The 18,692-nt window shown below is 39.2% G+C and overlaps 1 protein-coding gene across 3 annotated transcripts in view; it reads right to left on the reverse strand.

Annotated features, from left to right (window-relative positions):
* The window catches only part of LOC118729851 (alpha-2-macroglobulin), a 118,256-nt gene that overhangs the window by 13,930 nt on the left and 85,634 nt on the right, over positions 1 to 18,692 (reverse strand). For all 3 annotated transcript variants that reach the window (XM_045587735.1, XM_036457387.2, XM_045587736.1), the window contains 14 exons: positions 17,908 to 18,022; positions 17,645 to 17,754; positions 15,426 to 15,587; positions 13,027 to 13,254; positions 12,730 to 12,793; positions 10,994 to 11,136; positions 9,897 to 10,046; positions 7,289 to 7,453; positions 6,492 to 6,609; positions 4,715 to 4,832; positions 3,483 to 3,711; positions 1,873 to 1,999; positions 1,385 to 1,506; positions 922 to 973 (listed from right to left, as the gene is read on the reverse strand). In XM_045587735.1, the coding sequence (XP_045443691.1) occupies positions 922 to 973; positions 1,385 to 1,506; positions 1,873 to 1,999; positions 3,483 to 3,711; positions 4,715 to 4,832; positions 6,492 to 6,609; positions 7,289 to 7,453; positions 9,897 to 10,046; positions 10,994 to 11,136; positions 12,730 to 12,793; positions 13,027 to 13,254; positions 15,426 to 15,587; positions 17,645 to 17,754; positions 17,908 to 18,022 (1,903 nt within the window). The remainder of the gene's footprint in view (positions 1 to 921; positions 974 to 1,384; positions 1,507 to 1,872; positions 2,000 to 3,482; positions 3,712 to 4,714; positions 4,833 to 6,491; positions 6,610 to 7,288; positions 7,454 to 9,896; positions 10,047 to 10,993; positions 11,137 to 12,729; positions 12,794 to 13,026; positions 13,255 to 15,425; positions 15,588 to 17,644; positions 17,755 to 17,907; positions 18,023 to 18,692) is intronic.

Consider the following 18,692-nt stretch of genomic DNA (forward strand, 5'->3'; position numbering starts at 1 on the left):
TTAGTTACTCAAGATGCATCAGTTCTAGAGATCTACCCATTCAGTATAGTGCCTATAGTTAACAATATTGTATTGTATACATAAACATTTGCTAATAGGATAGATCTTATATTAAATGTTCATATATATATATATATATTGATATATAGGCCCAGCAACCAAATGGCAGAATGATCAGAACGACCAGTTGAACAGTTGCTATGATGCAGCTGACCACAGGGGGCAGATGCTCAATGCAGGAGCTGTCCCCTGGTGGTCAGTGTGCTTCACAGTGGGAGTGCCCCGTGGCAGACTGGGATGAGTGACTGTTCCTGCAGTGGGAATAGCTGCTAGCAGATCCAGGGTGAGGCTGAGTCTCTGCACCTATCAAATACCTGAGACAATCCAGACTCTGGCCTGACCCCAGCTGATGCAGGCCCTCTAAGGTGTGTTCTAGAAAGAGCATGGGGAGCTGCCATAGGTGGATGGCAAGAGGGGTTGTGACTGTGGAGCCCCTGGGGTGGCTATCCTGGTGGCTGAAGGTCCTGGGGCATGGCTGCCCTGAACATCCCCGATGGTGTCACCAACCTGGCATCACGCCTGGCTTTGGGGTGCAAAGCTCTCTGCCAGGTTCCTTCAGGACGCAGAACACACCTTTACCCAAGACATTATGAAGCAGCAACAAAAATAATTTTATGGTTGGGGGTCACCACAACATGAGGAACTGTATTAAAGGGTCACAGCATTAGGAAGGTTGAGAACCACTTCCCTAAGGGCTCCCAGAATGCAAAAGGGCACAGGCCAGGCTGAGGAGACCCTCCCTGCCCCCTGAGTGCATGAATATCATGCACTGGGATTCTAGTAATATATAAAATTCTTTGAGCTTCAAATGTTATACAAACTATAGTTAATGTTATTTTAATTATTAAGGCTGATTCTTACCTGATGGGCAAAGCAGGGAGTTGAATGTTGCTTCCTTCTCTATTCCTTCAGGCTTTATAGGGAAAGAAAGGAAAATTAGAGGAGAGAATGGACTGACTTTCAGGACACTTATATTGGCAGGGTTACCGCAAATTTCTTAATAGTAAAGAGAAGAACTAGAACTGATTTTTCAAATGTATCATATAAATAAATTCTATAAGCAAAAGCAATTTGAAGGCGACAGATTGATAGATGAGAAAGTGAGGGGGAAATGTGAAAATAAACTAAGAGAGAGATGGAAAGACAGAGATAGAGACAGGTACAGATATGTATGTATATATCAATATCTACAAAATAATATTATGAAATATCTCATGACTGCATATTATGCAGCCCTTCTTACCTAAAAGGTATAATTTCAACTGAATTCACCATTTTTTTTTCATTGACACATTGTTACCTATAAATGGGCAGGCTTACTCACTTCAACCAAAAGGGGCTTGATGACTGTGTCTTTCTTTCCATATTGAGGGACCACAGCCACCTCAGTCCCACACCGTTCTTGAGACGTCAGTGCCTCTGCGATCACGGTGAAATTCACAGACCCTGAAAAAAGGGCCAGTAGAGATGAGCACGATCTCCCCTTTCTTCTATTCCCCTAAACTCCGAGATTTAGAAATGTTCTGCACACCCCCCCCCCCCCCATTTTGGTTTTGTTTTAAAAACACAGGAGCAGGAATAGAAGCAGCACAAACTAGAGAATAATGATACTGAGCATCTGATGTGGAAATGGAGGCAAGGGAAGTAAAAATATCCTTCTAGACATCCTAGAATAAAAGACAAAGAAAAAAAAAAAGTCTGCCATCTGAGGTGGGGGTGTCTTTGCCTGAGGGAAGTTGAACTAGATATAAGAATCCCACTGATATACAATCTTTAAGTAGGATTGAGTAGTTTTAGGAATCAGTCCATCACCTAATGACTTTGGAGTTACTGCCCAGGACACGGTTTGTCGTCCATTCCCACAGATGCACTGAGGGTCTTGTTCCTCCTCCCCTGGGACAGCTAGGAATGCAGGAGAAGCTTCTAGGTCCACCTTGACCTGAAATCACACATTAGACAGAGATGAGATCAGAGGACCAAAGAAGAATGGTGTAGAATAAAGCATTTTGGAGAGTGGTTATATTTCAGGTTGCCTAATATTGAAGACCTTAAAGGTAGAATTGAACTTGAGATATTAGTATCTATATATATATATATAAAAGCCTAAATGACCCGCCGACTGTTCGACCATCTGACTGGTAGCTATGATGTGCACTGACCACCAGGGGGCAGACGCTCAATGTAGGAGCTGCTGAGCTGTGGTGACTTGGCAGCAGTGGTTCTCGGGTGACCACCCTAGAACCAGAGAGGAGGGAGCCTGATTCCTCATGGCGCTATGTGATTCCACCTTTGGCTGCAGGTTGTTGTTGTTGCTGGGGCACTGTTGGCCCTGAATCTGGTTTACTGCTGAGCTGCGGTGACCAGTGACTGCAGATGCCCTTTGAGCTGTGGTGCCACAGGCAGTCAGAGAGGGACCATGGGGGATTGGCTCCAGGGCATACCCGGCTATCTTGCCCAGTCCCATCCCACTGGCCCCTTCTAATGAATTTCCTTTCAATATGCACGAATCCGTGCACCGGGCCATTAGTTTTGGTATAATCCGCTCTTTCATGTGGTGGGACTGGAGGTGAGGAAACGTCATGATGACGTACCTGTGGGAGCTCTACTTCTTTGGCCTGAAATCTTGACCATTCTCTCGGCTTTCCCAGCAGAGTACACAAGATTTGTAAACAGTTATGGTTTCAGCAGATGTAAGGTGCTCACAAATAACTTTTAATTAATGATACATGAAGAGTTAAATATATGGGAATATAGAGGTTGAAACCATGAATAACCTAAGACGTGTAAATGATGCCTATTGATTTTTGATGTCCATATCAGAAATCTTCAGACGACACAAACTTCCGAACCTTAGAAGTTTGTGATGAGTCAGAAACTTGAGACAACATGGATGGACTTTTAGAATATGATGCTAGGTGAAATGTCAGTCACAACAAGCTAAGAACCATACAATCTCACCCATGTGTGCGATATAAAACTGAAAATCAAGACACAGACCATAGTATGGTGATGACCAGAGGTAAAAGAGTGGGGGTAGCAAAGGGAAAAGGGAGCCAAATAGATGGTGACAGAAGATGATCTGACTGTGGGCGGTGAGCACACAATGCAATGTACAGATCATGTATCATAGAAATGAACACTTGAAATCTATATAACGTTATTAACCAATGTCACCCTAGTAAATTTAATTAAAAAATATTAGAAAAGGGAAGAAAAAGGGACACAGAAACTTGTTTTAACTTGCAATCTGGTATTTGGAGATATCAACAACTGTAGTTATGAATATGCACATGAATATCTAATAGAACTCTTCTTCTGATAAGCCAATTTTCCACACAGGAGTTTGACACTAGTAGCATTCCTAGGAATGCAATTTTAATTTCATTAACCTTGAGTACAATTAAGGAAAGCAAGGTCCTTACCCGGATGCAACTGGGAAGGTAGTTTAGGACAGTGGCCTTGAGTGTGAAGGCCTCTCCACGCACCACAGAGTAGGGCATTGTGAGCTCCACAAAGAAGGGCTGGAAGGCTCGGAGAGTGGTGGGAAGAGAGAGACCAATCCCAGTGTTGTCGGACAGGCAGAAGGCCCCTGCCTTCCACTCAGTGATGGTGTCAGGGACTGTTACTCCTACTTCAGCCACGCCTGAGGAGCTGGTGAGGATGACAATGTGAGGATCAGAAAGTAAGCAGTTAAATAAATCCTTTCTAGGAACCCCTATAAATGATTCTATTGTCATGATTTGGATGCACTCAGAAAAAATACAAATAAGGAAGAGTATAAAGAAGGCTTAAAATAGGATCATATAACTCCTTTTCTCCCAAATCTGGTCATTTCAAAGTCTAGTCTTATATAAGAATCTCCTATAAACATATAGCTGTAGAACAATCTATTATGGATAATCCTATAGAATAAAAGTGTAATATAAAAATCGACTGAATGGCTAAACAGCAGAATGACCATCTAGAGGACCATCTGGGACCACGCTATGACACCTACTTGCACCAGGCCAGCCATGGCAGGAGCGATGCTATTGGTCAGGACCCAGCTACTGCCTGCCTGGTGATTGCCCTGCAGAGGGAGGCCCAGGTCACTGACCAGTGGGCTGTGGCAGGTGGGTGGGCCTTCCCTTTGTGAGGGAAGCCCAGGTCCTGTGTGCCGGCAGCTGGAGGGAAGGAAGGTCTACTCTTGCACGGATTTCATGCATTGGGCGTCTCGCATAGTTATAAACTAAATATGTAATTTGAAATTGTTCTTAAATTTTGATCTCTAAAATATATTGTTCCACTGAGGGCAAGTTTATAATTTTCTATTCTACCACTATTGTGTATAGTTTGCCTTACTGATTCTGTTTTTAATTCAAGAATGCTGACCAATAAAGGGTCTTTTTAGAGTGTTAATCTATGCAGTGCTTGGTTTTATTTAGTCTTTATGCCTCTTTTTCTGGACACTTTTGAATTAAATTTGTGCAAAATGTCTTAGCTCTGACGCAGTTTATTAGTGAGCTGTCCTAGCAGAAGTAGTTATGTCCAATTTCTCCTAAAAAGACCGGCAATGTGTCCAAAATAAATACTGGGGCATTGAAAAATTAACTAAAAATTAAAATTTCTGAGGAATATCTACTGTTCCATCTTATATATAAAGGAAGTTACTTACTCTACTACCACCAAGTCCCAGATCCACGTCTCAGGAAAGTATTTTCTCACAGTCTCTGTGACAGGCTCTGAAATTTGCTCTAAATAAGCATTGCTGCTGCCTTTCATAGTCATTCCTTCTATGGTGGGTGAGGGAGGAGACAGAAACAATAAATATAAAGATCAAGCTTATAAGAGACTGTGATAAGTGCTACAAGAAAAAGATACAAGGTGATGAAATAGGAACCAGGAGAGGACACTTGGGTGTTAAGGAAAAGCTTCGTTGAGAAGGTAATATTTTAGCTGAATTCTTAACTGTTGAAATGAGCGAGGAGTGAGGTGGAGGAAGAGAATCACAAACAGAGAACATAGAGACAGAGGCAGGAAGAGCTTTGGATTGCCTGTGGGGGCAGAAAGGAGTCCTCTGTGGCTACTGCACATTGTGCAAGTGAAGATTTCTATGACACGGGGGTGGGAGGAGGGAGGAATCAAAATTTCCATTTGGTATGTTTCTCCGTGGGAGAAAAGAGAAATCATATCCAGACATCACGACAGGGGCTTTGTAAAACAGTTCGTAGGAGTGAAAGGATGAAGGATTCCAAGAAGAGTCCTGGTAGAGAACATGCCGGAAGCACCGATCTGTGTGTCTCTCTCACATCTCTTTCTCTCTCCCCTTGCACTCTCTAAAAATCAATGAAAAAAATATTTTCACTCCTTGGGTGAGGATTAAAGAAGAAAAAGGTCTTTATTTCCTTATTGTGTCAAAAAGTCAGAGTTAGGATCTCTTATCTTGTTTAACTTCTGTTAATGATGTACTGGTAAATATTTAACAAAGCTCACTGGAAAAAATATTTGTGTGCATATATATACACTTGTACATACATAACTATAAATTTGATAAAATATTATAGAATATAATTTATAAATAATAATACAAACATACAATAATTTAAATTCCAGATAGTTCGTCATTGAATTTTTTTCCTTTTAAAAATATTTTTATTGATTTCAGAGAGGAAGGGAGAGGGAAAGAAAGAGAAAGATCAGCGATGAGAGAGAATTATTGACTGGCTGCCTCCTACATGCCTCCTACTGGGCATCGAGCCCCCAACCTGGGCATGTGCCCTTGACTGGGACACTTCAGTCCGCAGGCCAATGCTCTATCCACTGAGCCAAACCAGCTAGGGCAAATTTTTTGATATTTGACAAACTCTTTGGTTGGTACTCAACCTGTATTCAACCTTGATTTGACAATCTCAGACTAGAAGCAAATGATTGATTACTATCTGGCTCATCAAAGAAATAGCCCTTATCATTGACAGGTGAGTGTTATTTCAACACGAATATGGCCTGATGTTATTGGGACATTAAGGAACTTCTTCACTTGATGGGTGAGAATGTAGCCCCGACTTGTGGACATTTCTGTTTCTGTTTACACTGATCCTATGCCTGAAAACTTTCTCTTCTTTTTTGAACTCCACATATTTTTATGTACTAGATACACATTCTTTATGACTGGCTTTCCTGATTCTTCAATCAGAATTAATCCCTTCTTTTATTCTGCACATCTTCCCCTGTCTTTTAACACTTTTCACAATCTGCTGTGTGTTCTCTTCAGCTTTACATATGTGGGGGCTTGACACAATCAGAATTTTTTTTGGTCGGATCGCTCTGTAACCTTGATATGTCTGAATCACAAGTTTTTTAAAAAATTAATTTTAATCAGATTTTATCTTTTAATAATTCCTTTTATTTGGTTCAATATATTAGGCAAATTATTATTATTATTATTATTTTACCTGAATATTCGTATAATCTTGCAACACCTGCTGCCATTGCATAGGGTTGGTGATGATGGTATGAACACACTTTGGGTTTATGAATCTTTGAGTTGGTGAACACCTTTAAACCCATATCCTGTGAAGAAAATGATCACCTAGTCAGTATAAATATTATAAAATATACAGGCACATACTTTTAAAAATTGAAATTAATAAACAATCCAATTAGTTTAATGTAAAACTTAAAAAATTTATAAAAAACATTTTTTTTAAATTGATTTCAGAGAGGAAGAAATATGGAGAGAGAGATAGAGACACATCAAAGATGAGAGAGAATCATTGATGAATGGCTTCCTGCACACCCCCTAATGGGGATCGAGCTCAAGCCTGGGCATGTGCCCTTGACCAAGTCAAACCTGGGACAATTCAGTGCAAAGGCTGACGCTCTATCCACTGAGCCAAAGTGGCTAGAGTTAATACTAAACTTTTAGTATTCACAATTGTAGAAGGGATATAGGTATACCTACCAAGGTAATTTCATTTTTTAAAAACACTTTGAACAGTAATTATTTTATATATTTTATATTTATGAGTATAATAAGGAAATGAGTTTCAGTAAAAAGAAGAAACTTGATTAGTGGTCCAAAAAGTTACAGTACTGGCTCTTTGCTATTAGTAGATCTGCTACTTATAGTGACCTTGGAGAAGTCACTTGACCTCTCTATGATATGAAGGCACTAAATAAATAATTTAAAAAATACATATAATAGTTTGTAAACCTTAGGAACTGGCCAGCTACAATAGAAGGAATTTACCTGTAGGAAGCTATACATATCTTTTTCATTTGTACTTGATACAGGGGAATAGATGATTCCATTGATGTGGACCTGGTCACTGACACAGTCACCATCAGCTTCCTGCTGTTGATTCAGACTTTCAGGGAAACCAGTGAGGTCCTTTACTGGTAGCAGGTTATAAACCTGTAGAAATGCAAAGGACAAAGGGAAAACTGATTTGTGGTTTATTTTTCTTATGTGCAAGGATAAAAGAAAAGAATAGTCATCATTTGTCTTTGAGGATCTTTATTGCTTAGATATTTTATAAAGAAGACTAGAGGCCCGGTGCATGAATTCATATGGTGGTTGGGGGAGGACCATGGGAGATTGGCCTCCAGGCCCAAGAGGGAGCTGGCCCTAGGCCCCCCTGGAGAAGGGGCCATGCCTGCCATCTCCCACCGCTGGTTCCCTGTCCCAGCCTGGGCCGAGGGTCCTAGTGGGAGAGGAGGTGACAATTGTTGGGCCAGGGGTGGAAGTAACGTATGCTGATGCCATCATTGGCGCCCCACCACTGCACAGTTCCCCACTTCTCCCCCCTCTTTCTCTTTTCCTTGCCACTGTGCTGCCCTAGTATGTATGTGTGTGTGTGTGTGTGTGTGTGTGTGTGTATGATTTTGAAAATAAAAATTTTAGGAAAAACAAACAAACCCTGAAACATTGCCATATAAGTAAGGATCATAATACTTTGTTACATAGTTCAAAGACAAAACTTAGACTCTATGGTAGAAGGAAATATAACTATTAAGAGAAATTGAGATCTGCTATATTTGGGACATTGTACAAATCTTTAAGATGGTAGAATGAAATGATAACTTTGTTTCTTGCTGATGGTTAGCAACTGACTCAGTGTATGGCAAAGTTAATGGACATATGTTCTAAACTGGTACACAAAGAAGTATATATCCTCTAACAGGGTAATATTTTCTGAGGTATTATTCATGGGAGGGAATAAAATGCTCCAGATCTTTACAAATACATAAAACTTTAACTGTAAAATAATAAAAATAATGTTTTCAAATTCATTTGAAAAGGAAGAGTAAGACAGATATAAAAATAAATTATATGAAGAGGAGTTTAAAATTGATTGATTAGATTAGCAAAGTAATGAAATTAGACACTTCTCCATCTTCCTTCCCTGCTTATTTTTTTCCAAAGGAATATTATATAATTGTTGTCTATCTAACCTATGAAAATGCTAGTTCCACATGAGGGGATTTTTGTCTTTCAAATAATTCACTACTAGACCCCTAGAACTTCAACACACAGTAGACAAACCTAGAACACATTAGGTACTAAATATGTACTGCACAAATAGTTCTAGAAATTATGTTCAACTCAGGATATCCAGTATTTCAAATGATATAATTTCTATGAAAATAGAAATTTGATATTTCTTTTAACCTGTGCAGTCTTCTTTTTTTTTTTTTTTTAAATCTGTGCAGTCTTAATACAAGTAAAGATACCATTTCCGTTTGGCTTTTCAAAATGTTAAAAACTAGTTAGAAAACTCCTTTATTGGTTTCATAGAGTTCTAGGACTTCAGGGACTTGGGATGCAATATGATTTTATATATATGTGTATATATATACTAGAGGCCTGATGCACAAAATTGGGTGTCCCTCAGCCCAGCCTGCATCCTTTCCAATCTGGGACTCCTCAAGGGGTGTCTGACTGCCTGTTTAGGCCCAATTCCACTGGATTGGGCCTAAACAGGCAGTAGGACATCCCTCTTACAATCCAGGACTGCTGGCTCCCAACCACTCGCCTGCCTGCCTGATTGTCCCTAACCATTTCCCTGTCAGCCTGATTGATGCCTAACTGCTCCCCTGCTGGCCTGATTGCACCTAACTACCCTCCCCTTCCAGCCTGGTCACTCCTAACTGCCTTCCACTTCTGGCTTGGTCGACCCCCAACTGCCCACCACTGCAGGCCTGGTCCCTTCCAGCTGCTCTCCCCTTACAATCCAGGTCTGCTGGCTCTCAACCACTTGCCTGATTGCCCCTAACCACTCCCCTGTCAGCCTGATTGATGCCTAACTGCTCCCCTGCCAGCCTGTTTGCCCCTAACTGCCCTCCCCTTCTGGCTTGGTAGCCCCCAACTACCCTATCCTGCAGGCCTAGTCCCCTCCAACTGCTCTCCCCTGCAGGCCCAGTCACCCCTAATTGTCCTCCCCTATAGGCCCAGTCACTCCTAACTGCCCTTCCCTGCAGGCCTGATTGCCCACAACTGCCCTCTTATTCAGGCCTGGTCACCCCTAACTGCCCTCCTTTCTGGCCTGATCTCTTACAACACTTGCCTGCCATCTTGTTGTGGCCATCTTGTGTCCACATGGGGGTGGCCATCTTGTGTTTTGGAGTGATGGTTAATTTGCATATTACCTCTTTATTAGATAGGCTATGTAATCTATCCATTTATCTATCTTCATATATAATACCTTTCTCACCAAAAAAAGTATGTCTGAAAGAGCTCAAAACGATTTACTCCTAGATGAATATAATTGTAACAGATCCTGTCTACTCAAAAAGGCATTTCTTCTTGCTTGAAGAACCTTACTTGGCCCTTCCTGACTCAGGCTGAGTGGACTCACCGAGGACGGGGAGAGCTCTGCCTCAGGCTTCATGAGTAGCACACTTTGGTCCACTGCCCGGAGGGCACAGAGTGACTGAGGAGAAGCTGAGACTCGCAGCTGGGCCTGTGAGGCTGGAAGACTTACTTCTGGGTTGAAGCTCAAACCCACCTGTGAAAGTGGAGAGAAAGATCAGAAAAACAAATTTCCTGACTTATTTCCATCTATTCACCAGCATTTTCTTTAAAAAAATATATATATATTTGTATTGATTTCAGAGAGAAAGGAAGAGGGAGAAATATCGATGAGAGAGAATATTGTTCAGCTGCCTCCTACATGCTCTACACTGGGGATGAAACCAACAACCCAGGCATATTCCCTGTCCGGGAATTGAACCATGGCCTCCTGGTTCATAGGTCGATGCTTAACCATTGGGCCATGCTGGCTGGGTCACCTGCCTATTCTGAGCGCTGCTTACAGTCAATGCATAATCACTTTGTTTGACTTTGCGGTGGTTGGCACCTTGTGGTGGTTGGCACTTCACTTTGATTTCCAAGAACCAGTTAAGCCATTATAATGACATCTAATTATTTTTGCAGCTTATTAAATTTGAGATGATATATTGTGTAATGTTCATTCACTGCAAGGTAGAATGCAAATAGTTCTAGATGCCCTTGTGTTTTTCTTTTGGCTCTTTAGTAGTCTTAAAAACTTATTCCCCAACATTTCATCAGAGAAGAAGGGAGCAAGCTACTCTGAATCATATCATATGGTAAGAGATAATACATGAGAATTCTGCACTAGGAGTCCAATGACATGGCTTTTTTTCTTTTTCTTCTAAATAAATCTTTATTGTTTAGATTATTACAGTTGTTCCTCTTTTTCCCCCCCATAGCTCCACTCCACTTGGATCCCACCCTACCCTCTGCCCTTACCCCTTTTCCCCCACCATCCTCATCCTAAGAGTGACATGGCTTCTTAATGTGACTCTGCCATTACCTTGCAGAAGTCCTGTAGGAGTTCATTTAACCTCTTTGGTCCCAATGCTCATATGCAGACAATAATAATGATAGTAACTTCTAATTTAGTGTGAAAAATTCATGGTATGAAGCACCCACCTTGTTGGCCAGACAGTTTTCCACCTCATATTTCGCAGAATCGCCAACCACTTCCCCATCAGGTAGAACGGCATAGATAAGCAATCGAGCGACTGGAGCGATGTCTGGTTCCACAGGGACCGGCACAGAGAAATGGCCTTTCACTGGAGCACAGAGGCAATGGGAAAGGGATCACAGGTTAGACATATCCCCAGGGCTAACGTGGATGTTTTCTATCACACAAGGCCACTGAGGAACCTGGTCTGCTTAATATCATTTCTGTTAGAAGGTGTAATAGGTATATTAAACAGTATGTAACAAATGGATGATGATCCCTAAGAACTCTCTATCTCTCAGAACTCTAGCTTTAGGGAAAAAGAAGCCTTATTAAAAGTCCCCTTTTTTCTTTTCTTTCTTTTTAAAAAAATATATTTTATTGATTTTTTACAGAGAGGAAGATAGAGGGATAGAGAGTTAGAAGAATCATCCATCAGCTGCCTCTTGCACACCCCCTTCTGGGGATGTGCCTGCAACCAAGATACATGCCCTTGACCTGAATCAAACCTGGGACCTTTCAGTCCGCAGGCCAACACTCTATCCACTGAGCCAAACCGGTTTCGGCAAAAGTTTCCTTTTTTCTTTCTTAAGTGATGATTTATCACCAATTTTAAAGTTCTTATATAAAGTTCTGATGCTATCTAAGGGTATGGAGACATCTTGGTTGCCATTTGATCTAGACCTCACATTGGAGAAGGGAAATAGAAGGTGAAGTTGTGAATTATAATAATAAGAGTTTAACACATTGTATTTATCCTTATGTCATTTTTAAACCTCCATGAACAGCAATTCTGTTTTGTTTTTTTCTTCTTAAGAGGAACATGGTGCTTCTTTGGAAGTTATTTTTTGATTCTACATAGATTCTTCAGAGGTTGCATCAAACTTCTGTACATCTTCTGTGTTGTTATGAAAAAGCAACAGAAGAGCAGGTCACAGTTAGTTTTCTAGTAAGTGTTCTTTCAGACTTCCTTGGAATAGGATAAATCATCAGAGATTTATATTGTTCCATGTTTATTCATGGGAAGAGTCCAAGTCAATGGTGGAAGTACCCAATTAAATTCTTCATAAATTATAACTATTTTTCAAGAAGAAAAATTATATACAAAATATAAATAACTCAGCACAAAACCTAGTACATAGAAAGTACTCCCAAATTTTATCTTCAGTCCATTGATTAAAACTATTTTGAAATGTTATTTTGCAAAGGTGGTCCATGAATATTTTTGGTTTGAAAGTTTGGACTGGGAATGATCTATAAGAAACACTACATCTACATTTTAAACAATCTGAACAGAATACACTGAAGGAAAAGAAATATTGGGTTGAAAAAAATATTTTTCTCCTCTCAATTTCTTCTTCTTCTTTTTAAAATATATCTTTATTGATTTCAGAGAGGAAAAGAGAGATAGGAACATCAGTGATGAGAGAGACTCATTGATCAGCTGCCTCCTGCATGTCCCATAATGGGGATCAAGCCCACAACTCAGGCATGTGCCCTTGACAGAAATCAAACCTGGGACCCTTCAGTCCACGGGCCCACACTCTGTCCACTGAGCCAAACCAGCTAGGGTTCAACTTCGTCTTTATTGGGGTTAGAGGTAGCTTGCCTCTCTTTATTTGAAACGAATCCTGGTATTTCTGCAGTGTAAGGTTGAATGTGTCAAAGTGAGGTGGGAATGTGGAATTATGAAAATACTCACTGTCTTCCTGCTTCACAGTCAGTATATGAAACCCAGTTCGGACAATGCCTCCCTTTGCCATTATCTGAGGGGGAAAAAAAAAAAGGCAATGAAAAGGATCTTACCTCAAATCTTGCCCTCTATGTGATAGGCTTATTTATTTATTTATTTTTGCACCCCTGCTTGCAAGAATTAATTAACCCTACGAAAAGTCAAACTTTCTAAAGAGAAACAGACTTTCTCAAGAGCTTCATAAATCTTGCCCCACAGATAGCGTTTGTCTGCAGATGGCTCAGTGCTTGTGGTCCTCCTTCTCACCAGGTAATAGAAGGTGAGCTTCTTCAGCTCCTTCAGGACCTGTCCATTCAGAACATAATGTGCTTGGACTATTTGGGTTTGGCCACAGCGCAGTTCATCAGACACGGGCTCCAGGTGGACAAAGCTCTTGCTTGGAGAGAATACACGAGTAGCAGTGTGATAAGCATCTCTGTGCTCTTCGGTCAGCCATTGGTGGTCAAAACAGTGGCTCTGGTCCTTGTATTTGACCTAATGAATTAGAAAAAACAACAATGGTATTATTGTATAATTTATATTTCATCGAGAATCAATGTCCTCACAAAATTGTATTAGTTGACTGTCCTACCTAAACTAGCACCTAGAAGTCTTTTGCTCCATAGTAAAGAGAGAGAGAAGCTCATCTCCTTTTTGGGTTTCTCTCTATTGCAGGCCTGGTTTGTGCCTTTACTTTGAAGAGGTTCCTGTGTATATTGGGTTTCTGTGTATATTTTTGAAGAACATAAAGGGAGACATCCTTTGCTCTGACTAGCTTGCTCGACATTTCTTTGACCATTTTATTGTACAGACAAGACACTATGAAACCTCTTTGAGGGCACTAAATAATGTCCAATAGCTGAAGAATCACATTCACAAATTAAAGTCAAGGCCTCATTCATGATGTGTTGCAAATAGGTACTACGAGTAAATGTAACATTGCAACGTTAAGGGTCTGAGAATACTTTCCATAAATAGCATTAGTTCAAGAGTTGAGCTGGTAAATTGGCTAAAGTCCATCTCTTTTGAGCTGTCTTAGATAGATTCTTTTTAATGCTTCTTGTGAGTCTGGATTCTTAAGCTTCATAGGAATTATTTGGGTTGTATTTCAATTTTTCTCCATGTAGAAGTTGTTAGTTTTATTTTTTCAGGCTTCCACTACCCTCATATTTACCTCCCAAGTGGCATGAGTGAATCTTTGGTCAGCCAACCATTTTGTTCATATCTCAATGTATGTTCCAGTGATAACGTATAGATGCTCATTACAAAGAGTAAGCATTTAAAAATAATATTTTCATTTTTTAGGACTATCATAGTGCCTGGTACAGAGAGGGTATTTGAGATACTTCTTAATAAAATAAATGAGTAAACATTCAATTTTTATTTATTAGAAGAATAGGCTTTTATGGCAACTATTTATAGCTTAATTAAAATATTATTTATCCCTTTTTATATTTATATGAAAAATTCCAACAGGTAGGGATTTTTCATCACTATTACTGTGTAATATCTATCGTGTAGCCATATATCCATAAATGTATATCTATATCTTCATTGATGCTATAAAAAGCAAACTGTATGCTATAAAAAGCAAACTATATTGGTATGGAGAGTATGGAGAAAATTAGAATAGCAGGATAAAAATAAAGTAAGGACAATAGTTTATGAATTTAAAATGCTAGTAATGTTAAAATGTGCTTTTACAGCAACAATATTTAATAGTTAAAGGGGCTTACTAGGTGCTTTAATATGTAATACAGTAGCTCTAATCTCACAACAATTCTAAGAGTTGGATCCATTTTACAGATAAGAAAATAAAATATAGAGGTTTTTAGTTATTTGTTCTTAAAAAGAGTAGAGCCAGGATTTTAATCTTATTTATTTGATTATGGAAACTTCATCTTAAAAAAAAAAATCATGGGGCACACAACATAAAATTACCATTTTACATACAGTTTGGTAGTGTGAAGTAGTGTGCAATAGATCTTCAAAATTTGTTCACCTTGTAAAATTAAAACTCTACATACATTTAACAACAATTTCTTATTTCTTCTTTCCAGTCACAGGAAGCCACCATTCTACTTTATATTTCTATGACTTTGACTATTTTAGATACATTGTATAAGTGGAATCATACAGTATTTGTGTTTGTGTTTTTGTTTTTTTTTTTTGTTTTTTTTTTTTTTTGTGTGTGTGTGTGTGTGTGTGTGTGTGTGTATGACTCGGTATTTCACTTAGCATAATGTCATCAAAGTTATCTATATTATAGCATATGATAGGATTTCATTCCTTTTCAAAGTTGCTGCTATGAACATGGGTGTGCAAATATGCCTTTGAGACACTGCTTTCAATCCTTGTGGCTATATTCCCCATAAGAGGGATTATGAGATCATATGGTATTTCCATTTTTAATTTTTTGGAAAACTGTCATATTGTTTTCTATAGCACCATTTTATATTCCCAGTAATAGCACACAAGAAGAGCCCACGCTTTTAACCACAACAGCTTTTTAATAAAGTTTTTTCGAAGTTGACCTTAAATTGGTTTCTAGTGTCTAGTGTTTTTCCCTCCAGAGGACTAAAACAAACTTGGAGATCTCATCACTTTAGGTTGCAAGCATTTTGCAAGGCTACTTCATGTCATTAGTAACTTTTTCCCAAGCTTACCCTGACAGAGAAGGAGGAGTCCTTCACGTTAGTGGTGTTGATGGAGAACTGCGCTAGGCCAAACTGGTCAGTGGTGGCATTGGAGGCGTGGTTGGCGGCATTTGCCGTGATGTAGACGAGTCTATTTCCCATGGGGACACCTTTCCCATCCTGGAGGCGCACCTGAAGATTAAAAACTGTGGATCAGTTATATGGCCAATCTCAAGTGGGCGCCCAACATATTCATTTTATCAAAAGTATTTACTGAGTGCATCCTATATGTTGAACACATTTCCAAGCATTGAAGCTATAGCAGGGGACAAAACGAAGGTCCTTCCACCATAGAGCTTACAGTCTAGTGAGGGACAGAAGTTAAATAAATACATAAGGGACAGATGTTAGATAAATGCACACTTATTTAATAGTCATCAGTCCTAAGAAGAAAAATAAAGCATATTGTATGGGGCCAGGTGGGTACTTGAAACATCGTGGGGACCACTCTGTAAAATATGTGAGTATCCACCCACTATGCTGCATATCCGAAACTAATACAGAATATTATTGAATGTAAACTGTAATTGAAAAAATAAAGATAAAGCAGTGTAAAAGGATAGAGCGTAATGGAGATCATAATTGGGGTGACCTGAAAAATGTATTCTGGGGCTGTGTATCATGTATTACTCTTGCAGAGTCACAGAGCACAAGAATCATACAGCATTGAAAAATTTTAACCCACTCTCAAATTTAATCGAGCTCCTCTTCTTGTGTGGTGGACAACTAACTTTCTATGGTGTGGTGTGCTGTAAAATAAGTGTACAGGGAGCAATTAATACATTGTCCGGTGTGCTTCTCTGGTTGTTTTATGCGTGATATCGGCTTGTTGAGCTAAATTTTCAATCCTTTGGAAGGTAGGCAGATTTTATGAGGCATTTGCCATGTAAAAATGTAAACTGAGAAGAAGCACACCACCCTAATAAAGTCTTAAACCCACATTACTGTGAATATTAAACTCAGCAGATGAGTCGTCCAGTTCCTATCATGATGTTGATTCTTGCCCAGGATAAGCTACATATTATGGCAGCAAGAAGCACAGGGGCAGGGTTGGATCAGCATTTGTAACTGATGAACAAAATCTAAGTTTGCCACTGAACTGTCGGCTACATGTACAAAGAGAAGGATAAAATTCTGATTTTTCCCCTCTGATGAGTCTTATGACTAATGGAACGATTATTTAGCAGGACTAAAAATTTACACTATATCTGAGAAATTTACACTATATCTAGGAAATTTACACTATATCTGAGAAATTTACACTATATCGAAAATTTACACTATATCTAAGAAACTTACACTATATCTGAGAAATTTACACTATACCTGAGAAATTTACACTATATTGAAAATTTACACTATATCTGAGAAATTTAAAAACATGATGTGGTCTTTCATTTCAGGATGTGACCAAAGTTTCTGAATATGTTTGCTGTCATGACATAATCAAAACATTCTAAAATTCACTCCACCACTCCTTAGTGGAGTCTAGTCCCTCTGTCTTTCACCCTCTTCACAGCTGAAATTTTATAGCATTTCCGTTAAGAATATGACACACAGTAATTATACATGAGGTACCTCCAACTGTTATCTCAGACTCCTGGAGCCAGAAAGGTCCATTTGCACATCTGCCTATGCTAGAAAAATAACAATGAAATATATCTCTGTAGATCTGTGAGGAAATTTATATTTTTAAAATCTGGGAACCTTAAATAGCAGTATTTTACCCTTGTGTATACTGTTTTACTTGCATTTATAGAATAAGTGTTATAAACACAATATCCATGAAAGAAATTCTAGGCATAGTAGCATCTTCTATGCTTCAAAATAAAAATTAAAAGCATCTACCCATTCATGGCCATGTAAATTAGTGTTGGAAGGATAATGCTTGTGAGAAAAAATCATAAAAATATGAGACTGCCTGGAAACGGGGGAAAGGGGATGGAGCGACACCACACAATGCTGTTCCAGGAGTGACAAAAAACGTTCTAATTTTGCGGGTGCTTTAGGATGATTTTATAGATTCCATATACAAATTTACAGAGGAAACAGATACATTTCTATGTGATTTAATACCTTTGCTTGTATTAATCAGCAGGCAACGATAATCAGGTATAGTTTTAGCAGAATATGCTGTGCTTATTAGATGATAATGCACAGTTTGGTTTGTGAATTGAAAAATACTCCACCTGCCCAAAGAAGGGGATGCCTTGTCTGAAGTGTGGGTCCACTTGCACAAATGACAGTTCGGTTATAGTTCTTGTTATTTCGCTGAGCCCTCTTCCAGTTAACTCCACATCTGAAAAAAAAGAAGAAAAATGTAAGTCATTTTTCGGAAGGATGATCTGCCTGGACTTCGTATACTACCTTCCCCCTTTCAAATCATACTTTGGCCAGAGGGTATACATCAACGCCCATTGCCTTTTCTCCCATACCCACATGGTACACAGACCTGTTCCTTCTTCTTTGATCTTGGCTTCCACTTCAAGTTCCATTTTATAACCTTCTCTCTTCAACTGGAAGACCTTGGTTTTTACTTGCTGAGAGATGCAACCCTGGCTGTTTAGCTAGGAGGGGATAACATAAAATACAAGAACGTAAATACTAGACACACCAGGGGTCAGTTAATCTGGTGGGATTTTGGGGGGGCAGGAACATAATTTAGGTATTTCCTATAAGAAGGAAATACCTCTAGGGATTGGTTATTATTACATTTTACAACAATATTGGTTTATAATTGACACGTGTATTCCTTAATATTTGAGATTTCCTAGAGTGAATGAGATAGAAATGCACTAGAATTTTGGGGATAAGTTTTACTGTAATGGGCAGCTAACCCTTCACCAGTTCGGCTTTCCTAGTTCCATAGTGTACAGCTATGGCTAGAAAGTCACTGCCTATCTGGGAACTGTGTTTCCTACCTCACTGGTATCTAAGTGGGGCCTTGTGACATGTTCTTGCTCATAGAAAGAACAAAACTGACATTCTTCCCAGACAAGGTGGTTAAAAGTTTTTTGTTTTTTTTTTTCTCTTTTCTTCATACAAATGGATGTCAAAGATGGCTTTGGATACCAGTTATTGGAGTTGGATAAGTTTTCATCATTCTGTGTGTTTGCTGTACCAAGAACATCCATAATGGACAATTATAAGAAAGACATAATTCCTACTATGCTAATTCAATTATTTTTACAAAACGATTATAGCTAGCATAGAATTCTCTGATAGGGTGCTATCTTT

Source organism: Pipistrellus kuhlii, unplaced genomic scaffold, assembly GCF_014108245.1.
Source record: "Pipistrellus kuhlii isolate mPipKuh1 unplaced genomic scaffold, mPipKuh1.p scaffold_m20_p_3, whole genome shotgun sequence".
Taxonomy (NCBI): domain Eukaryota; kingdom Metazoa; phylum Chordata; class Mammalia; order Chiroptera; family Vespertilionidae; genus Pipistrellus; species Pipistrellus kuhlii.